This window comes from Schistocerca americana, chromosome X, assembly GCF_021461395.2.
Source record: "Schistocerca americana isolate TAMUIC-IGC-003095 chromosome X, iqSchAmer2.1, whole genome shotgun sequence".
NCBI lineage: Eukaryota > Metazoa > Arthropoda > Insecta > Orthoptera > Acrididae > Schistocerca > Schistocerca americana.
Window position 1 is genome coordinate 20,770,801 of NC_060130.1, and position 23,301 is coordinate 20,794,101.

The 23,301-nt window shown below is 40.1% G+C and overlaps 1 protein-coding gene across 1 annotated transcript in view; it reads left to right on the forward strand.

The window, feature by feature from the left end:
- Positions 1 to 23,301, forward strand: part of LOC124554919 (molybdenum cofactor biosynthesis protein 1-like) — a 67,545-nt gene that overhangs the window by 6,511 nt on the left and 37,733 nt on the right. Inside the window, exons 4-5 of the mRNA XM_047128609.1 lie at positions 13,203 to 13,427; positions 22,659 to 22,804. Coding sequence (XP_046984565.1) covers positions 13,203 to 13,427; positions 22,659 to 22,804 — 371 coding nt within the window. The remainder of the gene's footprint in view (positions 1 to 13,202; positions 13,428 to 22,658; positions 22,805 to 23,301) is intronic.

A 23,301-nucleotide genomic window follows, 5' to 3' on the forward strand; every position in this document is an offset into this window, starting at 1 on the left:
GGTTCTAGGCACTTCAGTCCGGAACCATGCTGCTGCTACGGTCGCAGGTTCGAATCCTGCCTCAGGCAGGGATGTCCTTAGGTTAGTTAGGTTTAAGTAGTTCTAAGTCTGGGGGGCTGATGACCTCAGATGTTAAGTCCCATAGTGCTTAGAGCCATTTGAACCATTTTGCAAAATAAAAAGCTTCTGTACAACTGCAAACTAGACATACCATTTTCAGGGTGCAGTTCACATCAATTGAAAGCACAACAGTGACCTTTACTTTTAGTAGATAAGACACCTACTGGGGTAAGTGACTTGATGAATGCACACAAGAAGTTGTCATTTATTCCATATGTAGCTGCCATGCAGAATCATATTTTGTATTAGTTTGTCCTTACTCTTCCAAAAGGTTAAACCTTGTCTCTGCAGCCACAGCTTCCTCTCTTCAGCAGTTGTTTTCATCTCCATGTGTGAAGAAAATCCCATTCATTGATCATATTGTTTAAGTAGGATGTTCTCAGCCATCCCCTTGTTTTCTTACCTATGATCTTGCCTTCAGAAATGTTTTTTAAAAGATTATCATCTCCAGTTAAGTGTCCAGTGTATTTTGCTTTGCTCTGGCCTATAACTTTCAGTGGTTCCTTCTTCTCTCCTATTTCCTTTAATTTTTCTGTCAATGCAGCTAGTTCTTGTACTTCTCCTCCAGAACCACATTTCAGCAGGTTTGAGGTGAGCTTCCTTTGGCTTTTCTAATGTACAGATTTTGCATCTGTGTGTCAGAACACTCCACACAAAGGTCTTTACAAATATTTTCTTAATGTGGGAGCTGATATGTTTATTCAGTTGCAGCTTCTTCTTATTTTGGAAGCAACTCTTCACCTGTGCTATTCTTTTCTTGAATGCCTTGAAATATTGATTGTTTTCTTGCAAAATGCTACTGAGATAGTGAATTTCAGTTCCTTTCTTGAGTTGCTCATTGCCTGTTCTTGCGTCAGTCCTGCCTCCACCTCCTTTCTTGTCTGTAGCCATAACTTTTGTCTTCTTTGTATTCATTTTTAGCTTTAGTTTTACCATTTCTTGATTTAAGGCCTGAAATATTTTATTTAGTTCCTACTCTGATTTACTATTGTGATGTCGTCAATCTGCAGTGTATATGCATGCAATTAAATTTCCATATCGACATCATGCTCCAAAAACCACCTAACTGTGTGTGACAGGGGGTACGTCTCATGCCACCAACTGACCCCCTCTGCCTTGTTCCACTTGTGAACAGTGTTTGGGAAGAATGACTGTCAGTACGCTTCTGTATTATCTCTAACTTCTCAAATTTTCTTCTCGTGATCATTTCGTGAATTGTATATGAGAGAAACTATTATGTTGTCAGACTCTTCTCGGAAACTACTCTCTCGAAACATGGGTAGTAAATCTTTCCGTGATGCACAACTGCTCTCTTATGGCATCTACCACTGGAGTTGCTGAGCATCTCTGTAATGATCTCACAGTGACTAAATGATTCTGTGACAAAACACTCCGCACTTCATTGGATCTTCTTTCTCTCTTCTGTCAGTCGTACTGGGTAAGGACACAGGGGTAATTTACATTCACTTAAGATTCTTCCTGTGGATGTTAGTCTGGCATCTGCTTTTCTATTGCTGTTTTGTGTGATCATTCCACTTTAAGGTTGCTCTGAATAGTTACTTCTAGATATTTTATGGTAGATTCTGTTTCCAGCAATTTGTCATTAATAGTGTAGTTGTACAGTATTGGATTTCTTTTCCTGTGTGTGTGTGTGTGTGTGTGTGTGTGTGTGTGTGTGTGTGTGTGTGTGTGTGTGTGTGTGTGTGTGTGTGATATGTTACATTTATTTATGTGCAGGGTCAACTGCCAGAGCCTGCATCATTCACCAATCCTTTGCAGGTCATTGTGCAAATTGATACTGTCTTCTGTTGTTGACACTTTCTTATGGACAAGTGTAATACCTGTGAACAATATTAAGGAGCCTCTGACACTTTCTACTGGATCATTTATATACATTGTAAATGTAATGGCCCTATCACATTTCCTTGGAGTATTCCAGAAATTACCTTTTGATTCTTGTCATCTTTTCTTTGTTGTTGTTATTACTTCCTTGATGAACATATTAAGGAAGTAAGGTGATAGAAGGCACCCGTCTCTCACTGCCCTTCTGGTTTTCCTTCTTTCATATCCGGTTCAGTACTCTGACTTTTGTATATACTCAAAATTAATCATCTGTCCTTCCAGTTTGGACATTACTTTAAGGAATGATGATATAATGGTAATCTGTTTATTAAACAATATTTTAATGATACACTATGCTTTCTGATCATATAGTGGCTTGATGATGGAATTTGATACTGAAATTAGTAACCATTAGACAAAATAAAAGTGAAGCTATAATAAAAGAAAGTAATATTTTGGATCATGTCAGTCGTTGTTCCAAACAACTGCACGTCAGGAATAGGTTCAAATGGCTCTGAGCACTATGCAACTTAACTTCTGAGGTCATCAGTCGCCTAGAACTTAGAACTAATTAAACCTAACTAACCTAAGGACATCACACACATCCATGCCCGAGGCAGGATTCGAACCTGCGAACGTAGCGGTCACTCGGTTCCAGACTGTAGCGCCTAGAACCGCATGGCCACTCCGGCTGCCTAGGAATAGGTACTAAATTATTTGTCCGCTGATGACCTCACAGCTTAGAACACTAAAAAACAAATGTTAATTGTTTGTTATGTGCCCTGGTAGAGTGTACAACTGTTTACAGTTCACGATTGGTTGTTGGAGCTTGGGCGTTACTCACATAGTGTATTTGGTGCACAGTGCAGAAAAAGGCAGTGTCCAGAAAAGTAAACAAATGTAAAGGCAAAAGTTTCATGACAGGATGTTGTGTCACCATACTTGGAAGACAATTATAGCCAAAGACAGAAATTTAAAAGAAACTGGCTCATTTGAGCTGTGGAGACCTAGTCGAGGATTCTCAGTAGATAATTGTTAGCACAGTAGAATTTATAAAGAGACAATGTCAGTTCGTGTGAGGGAAGGTTGATTGGTAAGTACCTATCAGCTTTCTCATAAAACTCACAATTTGAAGAATACACATCAAGGAAGAGGTAGAAGTCCAACAGTGTCAAATCTAGACAATAATATCGATCATCCAACAGTTTTGCAAAATCCCCAGTTGTACTTACTTTACTTACTTACTTACTTACTAACTTACTCAGATTTGCTGTGTACCATACAAGGAACTGGTTTCCACTAGTTCACTCGATCAGCTGCCAAGTTCTCACCTTCCTCCAAGTTTGTGTCCATGCATTGAAGATTCATTGCAAAAGTTCCAGGTGTTAAAAGGTCTTCCTGTACATCTGTATCAGTCCATTGATTTCCACAACAGTGTTGATTTTGGGATTCTTCCACCTTACATGTGTAGAACATAACCTGCAATCTTCAGTCTTCTTTCAACAATAATTTTGTGCAGGCTGTGTAGACCTCGTATTCTCAGCACTACATCGTTTGTAACTTGGTCGGGTTAACATCTTCAGAATTCATCTCTAGCATTGTTGGTGAAAAATATGGAGACTGTGTGCTGATTTTACTGACATTTTCCAAGTATCACAAATATAAACAATAAAGGAGTACAGGCAAAGCTTTGTTGACATATTACAGACCTAATTGCCATATGGACTGATTTTACAGTTCTGCTGGTGATTTCTGCATCTGTGACCTCATTATTACATATAAAGCTACCTAGATAGGGCAATCTGTCAACATCTTGTAGTATCTTCTATTGCACTGTAATCGGGGAAGAGACGAGTAATTTCCACTTACTTTGCACATTCTGTTTGCCTTATCTCTATTAATTTTCAGCCGTACACAATAGGGCATTTAATGAGAAAGCAGATAAAAATTAACTTGATGCCTTCCAAGGTGACGGTCTCTACTAAGTCTCTACTCCTTCAAGTCTGACTATGTAAGTGTAGACCAGAGATGGTTTAAATTCAGAGAAATAGTATCGACATCAATTAAGAGATATATACCAAATAAATTGAATGGATACCAAATAAATTAAAAGGGTGGTGCACAAAATATGTCAAAACTCAGCTGCAGAAGCAATGAAAAAAAGCATGTCAAAATTTAAAAGAATGCAAAATCTCCAAGATTAGCGATGTTTTACTGAAGCTCGAAACTTAGGGTGGGTTTCAGTGGAAGATGTGTTTAATAATTCCCATAGTGAAACTTCGTTTTGAAATCTGGAAGAAAATCCAAAGAGGTTCTGGTTGAATGTATAGTACACCAATGGCAAGACACAACCAATACCTTCACTGCGCAATAGCTGTGGTAATGTTACTGATGACAGTGCTACTAAAGCAGAGTTACTAAACACGGATTTCTGAAATTTCTTCACCAAAGACAACAAAGTAAATATTGCAGTATTCAAATCAAGAACAACTGCAACTGTGAGTAACTTAGTAGTAGCTCTCCTCAGTGTCATAAACCATTTATGTTTCTTTCAGAGAATGCTGATACAATAGCTCCATTAGAAATCATATATAGCCGCTCATTTGATAAAGATCCATACCTAGAGACTGAAAAGTTGCTCAGGTCACACCAATGCTCAAGAAAGAAAAGAGGAGTAATCTACTAAATAACAGACTCATATCACTAATGTTGATTTGCATTAGGATTTTGGAACATATATTGTGTTTGAATATTTTGAATTATCTCAAAGGTAATGATTCATTGATAAATAGCTAAGATAGATTCAGAAATATCGACCTTTTAAAACTCAGCTAGCTCTTTAGTCACACAAAGTAATAAGTGCTGTCGACTGGGGATCTCAAATTGATTCCATATTTGTAGATTTCCAGAAGACTTTTTGAAACAGTTCCTCACAAGCATTTTCTAATCATATTGTGTGCCTATGGAGTATTGTCTGAGTTGTACAACTGGATGTGTGGTTTCCTGTCAGAAAGGTCACAGTTCATAGCTATTGATGGAAAATCGTCAAGTAAACAGAAGTGATATCTGACATTCCTCAAGGAAGTGTTATAGACCACCTGCTGTTGCCGATCTACATTAACAATTTAAGAGAGAATCTGAGCAGTCCTCTTAGATGATGCTATCATTTACAGTCTCGCAAATCATTTACTGTCTTGTAAAGTGATCAGATGATCAAAATGAACTGCAAAATGATTTAGGCTACGTATCCATATGATGCAAAAAGTGGTAACTGACCTTAAATAATAAAAATTTTTATGTCATCTGCACGAGTAGTAAAAGGCATCTACTAAATTTTGTTTACATGATAATTCACACAGATCTAAAGGCTGTGAAGTCTACTGAATACTTAGGAATTACATTTACAAATAACTTAAATTGGAATGCTCGCATAGATAATGCGGTGGCAAAGCAAACAAAAGACTGTGATTTAATAGTAAAACATTTAGAAGATTAGGATTACTAAAGAGACTATCTACAACTATACTTGTCTGTCCTCTTTTGGAGTATTCTGCATGGTGTGGGATCCTTACCAGATAGGACTGACAGAGGACATCATTTAAAAGTTCAAAGAAAGGCAGCTCATTTTGTATTATTGGGAAACAGGAAAGTGCATGCCACAGATATCACATGTGAATTGGGGTGGCAGTCATTAAAGCAAAAGCATTTTGCTGGAGCAGGTTCTTAAAATTTCAATCATCAACTTTCTCCTCCGAATGTGAAAATATTTTGTTAGAGCCCTCTTACATAGGGAGAAATGATCATTGTAATGAAATAAGAGAAATCAGAGCTTGTACGGAAATATTGAAGTGTTTGTTTTTCCTCAAATGCTGTAGGGGAGTGGAATGGTAGATAAATAGGTTGAGGGTGGTTCTCTGAACCCTCTGCCAGCATTCAATTGTGAATTACAGACTAGTCATGCAGATATAGATAATGTAGATAGGCTTTCAATATTGTGCACTGATTCTCTAATTTTATACATTGCTCAAATACTTTCGTGGCGCTTTGGAGTGACCCCTTTAAAATAAAAATTTACCAGTCTTCTTAATATGTATTTTGGTAATGAGGTTGATAAGAAGTTACAACAATACTTTCTTATTACTCCCCAGTTTTGGGTTTTATTAATGAACAAAATCGCCGCAGTGTTCCATAACAATTACGGGTTGAAGTTTCCTGCTGATGGAACCAATATGATTTTCTGTGTTTCTGAGCATACAGGTTGTGTACGCTGTTTGGAGTCTGGTGTATGCTGAATCAAATGTTTTTATTGTTGTGATCTTCCATCTGAAGATTGGTTTCATGGAGTTGCCCATGCTAGCCTATCCTGTGTGACCCTCTTCACCTCTGCGTAACTACTACAGCGTACAATAACTTGAACTTGCTTACTGCAGTCAGTTTTTGGTCTCCTACAGTTGTTACCCCCATTATATTCACAGATGACCACATATTGTGGAAATTGCATATTGTAATGTAGGATGCAATAATAACGTACGGAAAGTTTCTGTTGAAAATTACGAATTATTTAGGAATAAAGCAGATGGCTCACCAAAAGGCAGAAGCACTGTCTCATTGATAGGCACACGAACAAAAGGTTTGTAGAATGAGATTTTCACTGTGCAGTGGAGTGTGCACTGATATGAAACTTCGTGGCAGATTAAAAGTGTGTGCCGGACTAAGAGTCAAACTTGGGACCTTTGCCTTTTGTGGGCAAGTGCTCTACCATCTGAGCTATCCATGCATGACTCACGACCCGTACTCACAGCTTTACTTCCACCAGTACCTCGTCTTCTACCTTCCAAGCTAAAAGGTACGTTGCTTGGCGAGCTTCCAGAATGCACTTTCTTTTTCTAGCTGTAGGGAAAACATGCGCCCGCGTGTACACACACACACACACACACACACACACACACACATGCACATGCATGTCTCCTTATGTTGTGGTCGCTCAGCTGCCAGCTCTTTACTGGCCCATGGTGAGTGTTCTGGAGTGAGGTGGGGCTTTAGAGTGGGGTAGGATGGGGTGGGTTGAGGCAATGTGAGGGATGGAGAGAGATGGGAGGGGTTTGGAGGGCAGCATTTAGTGGCTCGTGGGAGAGTGGGGAGCCATCTGTGGGCTAGCTAGGGGTGCAGGTAGAGGGGTCAGGCGACAGACAGCTGGGCACTCATAGACTAGGGTGGGACGTGAGATAACAGCACACAACTAGCTGATTGGGAAGGGGGAGAGGGGGGGGGAGGGGTGGGGCAGGGGCGTGTGTGTGTGTGGGGGGGGGCGGGGCAGGGGGGCTGGTAGTTAACTTGGATTTAGGCCAGGAAGCAAAGGATGTGCTGTAAGTATGGCTACGAAAGTTGAGTATTCTTAAATAAGATCAGCTGGTGGCAATGTATTGGAAAGTAACTGGCACACAAAGTGCAATTTTGGCTCCTTTTTCTTTGTGAATTTTAAATAGTCTGCAGAGCAAATTGAATTAGGAGGATCAGGCATTTGTGTGGGTCTAGGAAAGTAAATTGTAGAGCCAGATAAAAGGCGCGCAAGACAGGAGGGGTACTACTGCTCATCACTGCTGTATCGTGCTACTAGTACATGTCAGTGTGAGTGCACCGAGAGAGGTGTTGCCGTACATGCGTCTTTAAATTGGTCACCCACTGATCATTGCAGGCTGGCTGCTGGATTCTGTCTCTGGGAGCCAAGCGTGTGGCGCGGTCGCTGCCATGCCATCTGCTGGTGACTCGCACATATATTAGTGTGGAACAGTGCTGACTGATTCTCTGTGTGATTCTAGTTTGTAATGTGCACATCAGTGTTCTGTGTCTTGTTGAGTCCTTAGAGGCATATTGTTCGGAGGTTATTATTAAAGCCATATTTGTGCGACTTGGATCACACTTCAGTATTACTTGGTTATTACATCACCACAAACATATGGACCGGGAATGTACATGCTTTGACAGTTTGCTACGTCTCTTTCTTCTAGGACTGACATGGTAGCTGCCTTGCATTTCTTAATGACTCTGACCTTGTCAACCACAAACCGAATCGTAGTACAGTCATGATTTCCCTGAAGAGATTACATGACAGCAGAGATTTGTATAATTGTGTTACCCATTTCTCTAGCCAGTGAAGATTCATTCTGTACCTTCAGATACAGTGTCATGTAGGAGTAGAACAGCAAGAAATACATAGCTCCTCTAACCGTAATGACAGTTTATCACCTCCCAACACTACATGTGCCAATGTTTCAGTGCATTTTTGAATATGTTTGTTAACAGATTCATCAACACAACAAAAATTTACGATCTCAGTAGCATCTTATTTCTTAACTCATACTTTACTATTCATCAGAATCTTCATCGCTGCTCTTTGATTCGTCAGAGCTCCCTGCCGTACTTTGTTTTATTTCATAGTCAGAATTAGGTGAAATACCACCTACCGTATTTACTCAAATCTAAGCTGCACTCAAACCTGAAAAATGAGACTCGAAATAAAGGAAGGAAAAAAAAAAAATTCCCGAATCTAAGCCGCACCTGAAATTTGAGACTCGAAGTTCAAGGGGAGAGAAAAGTTTTAGGCTGCACCTCCAAATCGAAACAAAGTCGGTCCATTGTAATATGAGACACAATTTAGGTCGAATGAATGACGATACAGCTACAGTAGTTTGGTTCGAGTCGTAAGCTTAGCACTTAAGCTTTACCAGGTAGCCTTTGCTATGCGTCAGGCCCTCCGTCCGTATTTATACTGGTACCCTTCCTTTTTCACGTGCTTCGTCTGGTTTGAATCCATTGCTTATTTTGCTTTGATCTGATAAGTGCCGTTTTCCTTGTTATAGGCGTTTATGTCACTCTAAGCTGAAAATACATTACTGTACTGTGTCATGCATTATTTGTCGCATTCTGATAGTGCGTGTTTGCGGCCTGTCGTTGCTCGCGGCATGGCTTGCTTTTATGCACGCTACCACTGCCTACAATTAAAAAAAAAAAAAAAAAAGAGAGAGAAATCATCTCATTAGCGAAACAATGGCAAGAGACTATTTGTTGTTACTTACACTGCTGCTTTCTTTGATAATGATCAACAAGAACCAAATAATAGACTGCGTATGATAGAACATGTTCTGAACAAGAGTTAGGCGAAAATTTATCTCCGTTTGAAAATCTTTGCGGCCGCTTCTTTAGTACATCAAATTCTGCACAGAAATTAGAGTCATCTTAGATTTAAAAATCTAGTCAGTTGCCGTGCTTCAGTTCTGACTGTATCACTATTAGGCATAAGAATAATACGAATATAAACATGACACGATACGTATATTCTTCCACATTTGCTGTTGTCTCACTCTAGTTTCGTAGTTTATTAGGCAGACAGGATTTAAATAAGATAGCAGCAAACACGAAAGAATACGTGGCAACATGTTTATATTCGTATTACTCTTATGATGAAGAGAATACTGCATGTGATTCACATTTCATCAGGTTCCTATAAGCAACCATCTCTTCTCACAGGTAGGAAAAAATTCAGAACGTAGAGTTGGCCATATTGACAAACATCCGAAACAGTCTTGCCAGTCGGATTTTCGTAATACATTGAAGTTCTGCTACATTCGAAGATGAACAATACGGAATTTATATTTACTTCGTTGGATAATGTATGAAAATCGTCTTCCACCGTTTTTTTTTAATTTATTTACTGACGCAGAGGTTTTGGCGCAAGTATTTATCTTTGTGCCTACGAAGCATGCCTGTGTAGCGCTACATATATTCGACGGCAAAAGTTAGTTGTGGCAGCACCTACCGACATTTTTCAGTACTTCCACTTGCTTTGCACTCGATTCTAAGCCGCAGGCGGTTTTTTGGATTACAAAAACCAGAAAAAATGCGGCTTACATTTGAGTAAATACGGTACATCCTCTCCTTTGGATTCAACTTCTTAAGTATTATCTTTCAAGTCAACACCTGCTAATCTGTGAGACCGAAATGATGAGCCATACTACTCTATTTCACTGTGCCTGTTTGTTTCATTTGTATAACATTTTATTCCATCATAGATGCTGCACTTACAGTTTCATATATGCATTGCAGCAGCAGACACAATAAAAGTAGCAATCAGCAGTGCTTAGTTTGTGAATGGGTAAAAAATATGCCGTCGTCCCAGTTCCACATATCCCCAAAATTTGATTCTGCCAAATTCTGTACTCTCTGAAATCGAATGTTTAATCCAAAGATGAAAGTGAACAAGTTTGATGCAGTATTGCTAATATTGTTTATTACTCATCTTGCTGGATGAAGTGCATACTGTGTCCTTTCTGAAAGGTTTGCAGAAGTAATGCACATACCAGTTTTCTAAAAACTTACATTGAGATTGTGCTCTCCTTCCTCTTGTACAAATTAGTAGAGCCCTTCGGATTACTCCACAATATGCCTCTTGGCAAGGTGGTAACGACAGTATTATGAAAACGATAGATTGGCACTCACTGTATAGTGTAGATGTTGTGTTGCAGGCAGGGGAAAAAAAAAAAAAAAATACACCACCCATTAAACACGTAAGCTTTTGGTGCAAACCTCCCCCCCCCCCCCCCCCCTTCCCACACACACACACACACACACACACACACACACACACACACACACACACATGCGTGCAAATGCAGATCACACATACATGACCACGGTCTCTGGCTGCTAGGGCCAGACTGGGAGCAACTGCGCATCATGGGAGAAACAACATTCATATGTGTGTGTGTGTGTGTGTGTGTGTGTTTTGTCCACTTACGAAGAAGACTTTCTGATCGAATGCTTACGTGTTTAGTAGTCTTTTTGTTGTGCTTGTCTGTGACCTAACATTTCCTGTGTACAGTGAATAGCAATGTATCTTTTTTATAATATGGTCATTATTCCAGCCTAGATTTTCTATTGTTTGTTTCCTTTTAAGACCTTATAGAGACAGTTACTGACAATTTCTTTTTTCTTATTGGAGAAAAGTAAAACCATATGGGGGCAGACGTAGATTGTGAATGAATATGGAATAGAGTATTTTTATTCTCCCTGTATGCAGTGTCAATAACGTCACCTCACACACTTCATTTCTGGCAGCACCTCCTCCTCAACACATGACTGTCCCCCACCACCTCACCATAGTCTTCAAGTTACATCCTATAGCACTTCTGGGTGGACAAATAGATGAAGGATGTAGTTTAAAACAGTATAACTAAACTTAAAAGCCGAACTGCCCTTTTATAGAGACTGCCATCATTATTTAAACATACTAAACAACATCAAAACAGTCAAAAGAAATTGTTTTTCAAAAGAGCAGAAAATTGTAGTGAAATTCATGAAAGGATTGCTTTAAATTGTTATATCTTAAATCTGTCAGCATTTCCCAAGATTTTCTGGCTTAATTAAGACTAGGTCATGCCACCACAGTGGTCAAACAGTGGACTTGCCTTCGAGAGGACAACGGACCCGAGTCCCATCGGGCCACCAAAATTTGGGTTTTCCTTGATTTCCCTAAATGATTTAAGACAAATTCTGGGATGGTTCCTTTGAAAAAGATGACATTCAGCTGAGGAAGCTACACAGTGCTGGTGGAAGCACGAGTATTTCAGAGCACACCATCCATTGCACATTGTTAAACATAGGGCTCTGCTGCAGACAACCCCTGTATGTTCCCATGTTGACAACACAGTTGAATTACAATTTCTGTGGCTCAGGAGCATTGAGATTGGGCAGTGAATCAATAGAAATGTGTCATCTGGTTGAATCATTCGAGTTTCGCATTACACCTGCGTGACGGTTTTGTGCACATACACTGTCAACAGAGTGAATTGGTGCTTGAAAGGTGCACTTTGCTACAGACTTAGGCCAGTGGGAGCAATATTATGCTATGGAGGACATTCACCTGGTCTTCTATGGGTCCTGTGGTAGTAACTGAAGGCTCCATAACAGCTTTGTTCTGTGTGAACATTATTGTGCACTGTCCGCACCCTGTCCCTAATGAAGGTGACATGTTTCAACAATATGACTTTCAGTGTCACGAGGCCAGAATCAAATTCACCCCTTCTGAATCTGATGGAATACATCTGCAATGCTATCAGATACCAGTTCTGCACCCAGAAACCACTGATCTCCAATTTATGGGAATTACATGACCTGTGCTTAGACATGCGGTGCTGCATAATGCTGGGAACATACCTCACATAATGCTGGGAACATACCTGAAATTTGTTGAACTTGTCCCACACAAAATCACTGCTGTATTGTGTTCCAACAGTGGACAAACACATTATCAAACAGGAGGTCATAGTGTTTTGTCTCATCAGTTTATATATTCAATGCTTGAATGAAAGGTGTGCTCTTTTCCTTTTTTCTGCCATTGCGTGTATGTGTAAAGCAGGATGTTCTACCATTTGGGCTTGTTTATATGATGGCTGTCAGTATTACCACCTGCACAGATACTAAATGCTCCTTTTGTGAAGACCTTTTATCTTGAGAACACTTTCAACTTTGTTTCACAAATGGCAGCACAGTTTCAAGAAAGCTTCTTAATTTCATGTAATAGTTAAAATAATACCTTCAGCAAAAGATGTGTGCGTTGGAGTGGGGAAAAAGATTGGAGATGTATGTAGTTTAATTTTCATAAATTGTTAAGAAGGTTAACAGCTTGGCATGCTAAGATAAATTCAGACATTCTCTAAAAAGAGAGAAAAAGATTAATTTAACAGAATCAGTGAGGTATACAAATATAACTACAGACTTGTAGAACCATTATTTTGTAGGTTAGATTAGATTAGATTCAGCTTTTGTTCCAAGACCCAAAACATGAGACGATTCTCATGGGTGAGTAACATGCCAGAAAGTATAACATAAAAAATATAAAACATTTGAATACCCTGATCATTTGTCAGGAGATTGTCAAACTAGGTGAATACAATACAAACTGGAACAGCTAATATTTTCAGAATTGATACGCTGTCAGACTGAAACATCGTTATGCACTATTAATAAATTTATCAAACAAAAAGTACATAATCTTGACTGTTATGGCAAAGTGCTCTCAGAACTGAAATCTAACAGACATTCTTATTTAAGCTGGCCTAACAGCCACTGTTAAGATATTCATCTATAGAGTAGGATGAGTTATCTATCAAAAAGTCTTTCAAACTCTGTTTAAACCATGCTTTATCTGATACCAAGTTTTTAATGGTGTCTTTCTTCCACAGATAAATTGTGTTGTAATGCGAGGTTTTAATGAAGATGAAGTGTGCAGTTTTGTGGAGTTAACAAAAGAGAAAAATGTTGATGTAAGATTTATCGAGTACATGCCTTTCAGCGGCAACAAATGGAATGATGGGAAGATGGTCTCATTTTGTGAAATGCTCCAAATAATTAGAAAGCAGTGGCCTAATTTTGATCCTCTTCCCAATGGGCCCAATGATACCTCAAAGGTACGTGCAGTATTACGTATGAACATACATTGATAATAATTTAATGTTTATGACTTACTACCAATCACAAGAATACTTCACATCTGCTGGTGGTATGAGAGATAGACTGGTTTAGTTACATATTTCTCATCCCATTCAGTAAGTCTGTCCTGGCCTGGGTTTCTCTGCAGCTTTTCTGCAACTCTCCCCATTTCCTAACCCTTGACAATCCTTTTCTTTCTTCCCTTTTCCTTCCCCTTATTGTTTCTGCCAGAAGAAGAAGCCACTGGCTCCGAAAGCTTACACATTTCCATAACTTTAAGGGAAGTTAGAAGGGGAAAACATTCTTTTTCACTTTTTCGGGTTTTTATCTGATTATAAAATTTGCCATTTTCCAAATAAAATGATATGTATATTACTTATAAACTTGCGTGAGAAGTATTTTATTTTATTTTCTAAAATATAATCTACACCAGTTGAAAATGTTAAAATTTTTACATGCATTACTTCAAGACCTAATAAAATCGGTAATTTTTTATATACAGGGTAGTCCATTGATCGTGACCGGGCCAAATATCTCACGAAATAAGTGTCAAACGAAAAAACTACAAAGAACGAAATTTGTCTAGCTCGAAGGGGGAAACCAGCTGGCGCAATGGTTGGCCTGCTATAAGGCACTGCCATAGCTCAAACTGATATCAACTGTGTTTTTTAAAATAGGAACCCCATTTTTTATTACATATTCGTGTAATACATAAAGAAATATGAATGTTTTAGTTGGACCACTTTTTTCAGTTTGTGATAGATGGCACTGTAATAGTCACAAACATATGTCTCATAATTTTAGATGAACAGTTGGTAACAGGTAGGTTTTTTAAATTAAAATACAGAACCTAGGTACATTTGAACATTTTATTTCGGTTGTTCCAATGTGATACATGTACCTTTGTGAACTTATCATTTCTGAGAATGCATGCTGTTACGGCGTGATTACCTGTGAATACCACATTAATGCAATAAATGCTCAAAATGATGTCTGTCAACCTCAATGCCTTTGGCAATACGTGTAATGACATTCCTCTCAACAGTGAGTAGTTTGCCTTCCGTAATGTTCGCACATGCATTGATAATGTACTGACGCATGTTGTCAGGCATTGTCGGTGGATCACGATAGCAAATATCCTTCAACTTTCCCCACAGAAAGAAATCCTGGGACGTCAGTTCCGGTGAACGTGCGGGCCATGGTATGGTGCTTTGATGACCAATCCACCTGTCATGAAATGTGCTATTCAATACTGCTTCAACCGCACGCAAACTATGTGCCGGACATCCATCATGTTGGAAGTACATCGCCATTCTGTCATGCAGTGAAACATCTTGTAGTAACATTGGTAGAACATTACGCAGGAAATCAGCATACATTGCACCATTTAGATTGCCATGGATAAAATGGGGGCCAATTAACCTTCCTCCCTTAATGCCACACCATACATTAACTTGCCAAGGTCGCTGCTGTTCCACTTGTCGCTGCCATCGTAGATTTTCCGTTGTCCAATAGTGCATATTATGGCGGTTTAGGTTACCGCTGTTGGTGAATGATGCTTCATCGCTAAATAGAACACATGCAAAAAATCTTTCATCGTCTCGTAATTTCTCTTGTGCCCAGTGGCAGAACTGTTCATGACATTCAAAGTCAGTGGCATGCAATTCCTGGTGCATTGAAATATGGTACGGGTGCAATCAATGTTGATGTAGCATTCTCAACACCGACGTTTTTGAGATTCCCAATTCTCGCGCAATTTGTCTGCTACTGATGTGTGGATTAGCTGCCCCAGCAGCTGAAACACCTACTAGGGCATCATCATTTGTTGCAGGTCATGGTTGATGTTTCACATGTGACTGGACACTTCCTGTTTCCTTAAATAATGTAACTATCTGGCGAATGGTCCCGACACTTCAATGATGTTGTCCAGGATACCGAGCAGCATACATAGCACACGCCCCTTGGGCATTTTGATCACAATAGCCATACATCAACACGATACCGACCTTTTCCGCAATTGGTAAACGGTCCATTTTAACACGGGTAATGTATCACGAAGCAAATACCGTCCGCACTGGCGGAAAGTTATGTGATATACATACTTATATGTTTGTGACTATTACAGCAGCTGGCCGAAGTGGCTGAGCGGTGCTAGGCGCTACAGTCTGGAAACGCACGACCGCTACGGTCGCAGGTTCGAATCCTGCCTTGGGCATGGATGTGTGTAATGTCCTTAGGTTAGTTGGGTTTAAGTAGTTTTAAGTTCTAGGGGACTGATGACCTCAGAAGTTAAGTCCCATAGTGCTCAGAGCCATTTGAACCATTTTTGACTATTACAGCTTCATCTATCCCAAAGTGAAAAAGTGGTCCAGCTAAAACATTCACATTTCTTTACGTACTACATGAATATGTAATAAAAAATGGGGGCTCCTATTTTTAAAAAATGCAGTTGATATGAGTTTGACCTATGGCAGTGCCATTTAGCAGGCCAACCATAGCGCCATCTGGTTTCTCCCTTCAAGCTAGACGAATTTCGTTCTTTGTAGTTTTTTCATTTCATGCTTATTTCGTGAGATATTTGGCCCGGTCACTATCAATGGACTACCCTGTAGAAAGCTGTGGATTGCTGTGTTATAAAGGTTAAATTATGTGTTTGCATTGGTAGCACTGTCAAAAATAGTATCGTATCTTTTCATAGTATAAACATGCTTTGTATATCAAAGTGCTAACGTTTTTCCGAGGAGAAGTGATGAATAGACTGGTAAATCTCTCAAAAAGTATGACTCCAAAATGAAGTGTTTTTAAGAAATGTGGGTTTCATGGTAATAAATTTTTGAATAAAGAGAAACATTGTGTTCAGCATGTGGTGTGTGAAGTTGCAGACAATGAAATACTGGCAAACTCATGAGTATCTAGCGAAACACCCATTAGTGCTTCGAAGATTAAAATAATACATAGTGATAACACAGTTATCTCAAAACAAAACTCATGTAAACGGTAGGTTAGGTTATATTCTGATACATTTACACATCCTAACAGGGGTGTTATGTGAATGTGTGTGCTGTATGTATGTGGAGGGCCAGTTAGTTTACATGAAGACATTGAGGTATCAAATGGACTAGCCAGGAAACTTACCATTAATTCTGCCATTTGTAAATACACTCATTCATTTTGGAATTCTGATAAGTGTAAAGATAATTATTTTGACATAAATGTTAGGTGGTTTTATGGATTGAGAGCTATTGGCAAAGGACACACTGCAGCAGAAACAATGTGTGTCGTGATGTATATGCCACGCCCACTTTGTAAAATGGACAAGTATGCAGGATTTATTGGAGCTGCTGTGAAATCCACTGCATGTGAGTCAATTAAGGGTGCTACAAATGAAGCTGCTGAAATAAACGATGGTATGATTGTCATATCAGTAGCTTTTGGGGCACTTGGTAGAAGGGCAGCTGCAGTTCTAAGAATTCTGTTGCTACAGTGACCAGTGTTGATACTGGAAAGCTAATAGATTTCCAGATTTTAACCAAACATTGTTATAAGTATAAATCAGGGAATGAAGAAGGGCATATCTGTGACAGAAATTATGAAGGACAACTAGTCGTACGGAGGCCTGTGCAGCTGTTGAAATTTATAATCGATCTGTAAACTAAAGGGGAGTGTGTTACACTAAGTTCTTAGGTTATGCAGACTCAAATGCATATAACAGTGTAGTAGCCACTCAGCCTTATGGTGAGAAGCTTATCACAGAACTGGAATGTGTTGCTCATGTCCAGAAGAGGATGGATACCAGATTGAGGAAGTTGAAACAAAGTTTGAGAGACAAGAAACTTTCAGGTGGTAAGACCATAAGAAGCAGGCTGACAGACAACATGATTGATGAACTACAACAGTATTATGAGATTGCCATTAGAAATAATACTGAGGATTTGTTGAAAATGAAGCAGGCAGTATGGGCTACCTTCTTCCAGAGACTGTCAGCTGATGATAAACCAGTACACCATCTTTGCCCTCCTAGATCTGGTTCATGGTGCAATTACCGCAATGCCCAGTACTCAAACAGGTCATACAGCCATAAACATTCTATCCCAGCAGCAGTTGTGGATATCATAAAACCTGTTTACAGAGACCTGGCAATCCTGAATTATTGAAGAAGTGTCTGCATTGTCAGACTCAAAATCCCAGTGAGTCGTTCAATAATCTTATTGTGTCAGTGTCGTTGTAACTGCCATCTGCATCACGTCTGCTGTGCAGCGAGCTATGCTAATTGAAGTATTAACTCTATTTTTCTTACTTGTCACTTCCTTTTCCGTGTGTTTTTGCTTTTAGGAAGCTTTAATTGTCAGGTGCTAGTAATAGTGTTCCATAGATTTCGTGTTTGTTTTGAATACAGTCAGAGAGAGTCCGTTTAGTCAGCCATAGTGCCAGTAGTGCTAGTGTTTGTTTTCAATACAGTCCAGAGACAGGTAGTGCTATTTTCATTGTTTTCTACAGGAAGTGTCTAGTAACCACAGTTTAGTCAACTATCAGCCGCCTTTAGTGAATTAGCAGTCTAGTTATAAGTTGATTAACTCTCTACAGTAAATTGATTTCTTATGATGGATAGGATGTGTGACTGCTGTGTACGGACACAGGAGGAGCTGGCCACTGTTCGCAAACAGCTGAATGTGTTGAAGCCGCGGTTAGCCATCTTCAGGCTGCTGCCTCAGAGTGTAGCGGCAGTGGGGAGTCTGGTGCGCTGCATGGTACACCCCAGGTGTTACATTACATGCTTCACCCACTGACCCTGCTGTCACGACATCTTTGCGGCTACCGGGCACGGTTGGGCCACCCTCTTCCCAAGGGGAGTGGCGGGTTCAGCGGCATTCGCGGCGCATGAGGCTGAGGGTCAGTGTGGAGGCTGGCCGTGTGGCATCGCCCGTTCTGCCTGTGAGTGGACATGTGGCCACTCCTTCAGCAAGGTCCGAGCAGGCACATGGGGGGAGGGGTATATTAGTTATTGGGAGCTCCAACGTTAGGCGGGTGATGGAGCCCCTTAGGGAAATAGCGGAAAGGTCGGGGAAGAAGGTCAGTGTTCACTCTGTCTGCTTGCCGGGGGTCTCATCCGAGATGTGGAGGAGGCCGTGCTGGCAGTGATAGAGAGCACTGGGTGCACCCGACTGCAAATTGTTGCTCATGTCGGCACCAATGACTCCTGCCGTATGGGTTCAGAGGTCATCCTCAGTTCGTACAGGCAGTTAGCGGAGTTGGTGTAGGCGGAAAGCCTCGCGGGGTGGAATCTGAGCTAGCTACTTGTTGTATCGTTCCCAGAACCGATAGTGGTCCTCTGGTTTGGAGCCGAGTGGAAGGCTTAAACCAGGTGCTCAGACGATTCTGCGGAGATCTGGGGTGCAAATTTCTCGACCTCCGCTATCGGGTGCAGAAATGTAGGGTCCCCCTGAATAGGTCACGCGTGCACTACATGCAGGAAGCGGCTACAAGGGTAGCGGAGTATGTGTGGAGTGCACATGTGGGTTTTTTAAGTTAGAGAACTCCCTCCCTAGGCCCGACAAGACACCTCCTGAGATGCGGCAAGGTAGGAGTAGACAAAATGCAGCAGGGAATAACAATATTAGTGTGCTAATAGTAAACTGCAGGAGCGTCTATAGAAAGGTCCCAGAACTGCTCTCATTAATAAACGGTCACAATGCCCACATAGTACTAGGGACAGAAAGTAGGCTGAAACCAGATGTAAACAGTAATGAAATTCTATACTCAGATTGGAATGTATACCGCAGAGACAGGCTGGACAGTGAAGGGGGAGGCATGTTTAATGCGATAAGAAGTGCAATAGTATCGAAGGAAATTGATGGAGATCCGAAATGTGAAATAATTTGGGTGAAGGTCACGGTTAAAGCAGGCTCAGACAAGGTAATTGGATGTCTCTATAGGCCCCCTGGCTCAGCAGCTGTTGTGGCTGAGCACCTGAAGGATAATTTGGAAAATATTTCGAGTAGATTTGCCCACCATGTTATAGTTCTGGGTGGAGATTTTAATTTGCCGGATATAGACTGGGAGACTCAAACTTTCATAATGGGTGGCAGGGACAAAGAATCCAGTGAAATTTTTTAAGAGCTTTGTCTGAAAACTACCTTGAGCAGTTAAACAGAGAACTGACTCGTGGCGATAACATATTAGACCTTCTAGTGACAAACAGACCCGAACTATTTGAAACAATTAACGCAGAACAGGGAATCAGCGATCATAAAGCGGTTACTGCAGCGATGATTTCAGCCGTAAATAGAAATATTAAAAAAAGGTACGAAGATTTTTCTGGTTAGCAAAAGTGACAAAAATCAGACATCAGAGTACCTAACACCTCACACAAAAGTTTTGTTTTAAGTACAGATAGTGTTGAGGATCAGTGGACAAAGTTCAAAACCATCGTACAATATGCGTTAGATGAGTATGTGCCAAGCAAGATCGTAAGAGATGGAAAAGAGCCAGCGTGGTACAACAACCGAGTTAGAAAACTGCTGCGGAAGCAAAGGGAACTTCACAGCAAACATAAACGTAGCCAACACCTTGCAGACAAACAAAAATTACGTGAAGTGAAATGTAATGTGAGGAGGGCCATGCGAGAGGCGTTAAATGAATTCGAAAGTAAAGTTCTATGTACTGACTTGGCAGAAAATCCTAAGAAATTTTGCTCTTATGTCAAAGCGGTAGGTGGATCAAAACAAAATGTCCAGACACTCTGTGACCAAAAAGGTACTGAAACAGAGGCTGATGGACTGAAGGCCGAAATACTAAATGTCTTTTTCCAAAGCTGTTTCACAGAGGAAGATTACACTGTAGTTCCTTCTCTAGATTGTCGCACAGATGACAAAATGGTAGATATTGAAATAGATGACAGAGGGATAGAGAAACAATTAAAATCACTCAAAAGAGGGAAGGCCGCTGACCTGATGGGATACCAGTTCAATTTTACACAGAGTATGCGAAGGAACTTACCCCCCTTCTTGCAGCAGTGTACCGTAGGTCTCTACAAGAGCGTAGCGTTCCAAAGAATTGGAAAAGGGCACAGGTCATCCCCGTTTTCAAGAAGGGACGTCGAACAGATGTGCAGAACTATAGACCTATATCTCTAATGTCGATCAGTTGTAGAATTTTAGAACATGTATTATGTTCGAGTATTATGATTTTTCTGTAAACTAGAAATCTACTCTGTAGGAATCAGCATGGGTTTCGAAAAAGACGATCGTGTGAAACCCAGCTCGCACTATTCGTCCACGAGACTCAGAGGGCCATAGACACGGGTTCCCAGGTAGATGCTGTGTTTCTTGACATCCGCAAGGTGTTCGATACAGTTCCCCGCAATCATTTAATGAACAAAGTAAGAGCATATGGGCTATCAGACCAATTATGTGATTGGATTGAAGAGTTGCTAGATAACAGAACGCAGCCTGTCATTCTCAATGGAGAGAAGTCTTCCGAAGTAAGAGTGATTTCAGGTGTGCTGCAGGGGAGTGTCGTAGGACCGTTGCTATTCACAATACACATAAATGACCTTGTGAATGACATCAGAAGTTCACTGAGGCTTTTTGCGGATGATGCTGTGGTATATCGAGAGGTTGCAACAATGGAAAATTGCACTGAAATGCAGGATGATCTGCAGCGAATTGATGCATGGTGCAGGGAATGGCAATTGAATCTCAATGTAGACAAGTGTAATGTGCTGCGAATACATAGAAAGAAAGATCCCATATCATTTAGCTACAATATAGCAGGTCAGCAATTGGAAGCAGTTAATTCCATAAATTATCTGGGAGTATGCATTAGGAGTGATTTAAAATGGAATGATCATATAAAGTTGATCATCGGTAAATCAGATGCCAGACTGAGATTCATTGGAAGAATCCTAAGGAAATGCAATCCAAAAACAAAGGAATTAGGTTACAGTACACTTGTTCCCCCAATGTTTGAATACTGCTCAGCAGTGTGGGATCTGTACCAGATAGGGTTGATAGAAGAGATAGAGAAGATCCAACAGAGAGCAGCATGCTTCGTTATAGGATCATTTAGTAATCATGAAAGCATTACGGAGATGTTAGATAAACTCCAGTGGAAGACTCTGTGGGAGAGACGCTCAGTAGCTCGGTATGGGCTTTTGTTGAAGTTTCGAGAACATACCTTCACTGAGGAGTCAAGCAGTATATTTCTCCCTCCTACGTATATCTCACGAAGAGACCATGAGGATAAAATGAGAGAGATTAGAGCCCGCACAGAGGCATACTGACAATCCTTCTTTCCACGAACAATACGAGACTGGAATAGAAGGGAGAACCAATAGAGGTACTCAAGGTAGCCTACACCATCAGGTGGCTTGAGGAGTATGGATGTAGATGTAGATGTAGACCAAAAAATGTTTTTCTTGTAATGAAGACACTAAAGTGGGGGTCAGTCATGCTGTTATTGCTTTTAATGATGGCAACATTGGTAGCGTGAAAGTGCTACAACATATGGGAATTAATTCTGGAGCAAACTGCATCAGAGAATTTGAAGGGATGGACAAGGTTTGCACTGGTAAAGCAGAGTATGCAGCACAGTTGGCCACTACGGAGTCCAGAAAGAAGAAAAAAAAAAAAACTTAAAAAAGATCAAGAGGATGATATACAGTATGGTGCAGGGTGCTTCTGAGTGACTAAAAATAAAATGTTAAGCATATATTGAGTTACAGTCTATTGAAACTTTAAAAACTCTTCCTGAAAATTTACATTTTCTCTTGCATTTTTCCCTAAATCTCCGAAACTACGGCAAGTAGCGAATTCAAATTTTCAGGGAGTAATGACATATGTATCCTGAGTCTTCTGAACTAAAAGAAAAACATAATGTTATGTATAAATAAAATTATTTAGAATAACATACAAAAAGGTACACAAAATTTTAACTGTGTAATTAAAAAATTGTATTTCCAAAAGCAGTGGCTGAAATGCAATTATTGTAAGACTCAGAACATATAGTTTAATGTCCTGTAAAAGTTTCTTGTCAATGGCTACAGTTGTTCCTGAAGTACGGGGAAGTTAAGTCACTAAATGTAACATTGTCAGGATAGGGCGTTCAAACTCCCCTTAATGCACATTTTCTCCTTCCTCCACTTGGTGAGCAACACATTTATAGTATTTTCACAACAGCAGTACCTATTTTCTTACAATTTCTTTTTGCAGGCATACCATGTCCCGGGCTTCAAGGGACGTGTGGGATTTATTACCTCAATGAGTGAACACTTCTGTGGCACGTGCAACCGTTTACCGATAACAGCTGATGGCAATTTGAAGGTGTGTCTCTTTGGGAATTCAGAGATATCTCTCAGGTGAGTGATGAAACATAGAATAATCATGTCCAAGTGAAAATTCATGCGAGGAAACCATAAAATTACTAGAAGACTGACAGACTGATCAGTATTTTACCTTCAGGAGGTGAAATTCCAAAACTTCTTATAGACACATTTGTTCCTCTTGTCCTCACATTAGTTGTGGAGTCCGAGTGACCTTTCAGACCTTCAGAAACTTATCCCTCTTTCCTCTCTCATGAAGGAACTGATAGTTCCAAATGCTGAGTATAGAATAATACTTTCAAACTGTTTGCCATGCACATTAGGTATGTGGTTGGTATATGGAAGAGATAAACTGCAGTTAAATCCAGCAGGTATGAAATGAGTAATCTTTTCTTGAAGTTTTCAGCTTGCACCCTCCTCCCTCCCAGACATACAAACCAGATACCTCTAGCTAAATAATTTGTGAGTATATATAATTTGCCTCTGTCAACATCATGTTACACTAACCTATTTGTTAGATTAAATTAAAGGAA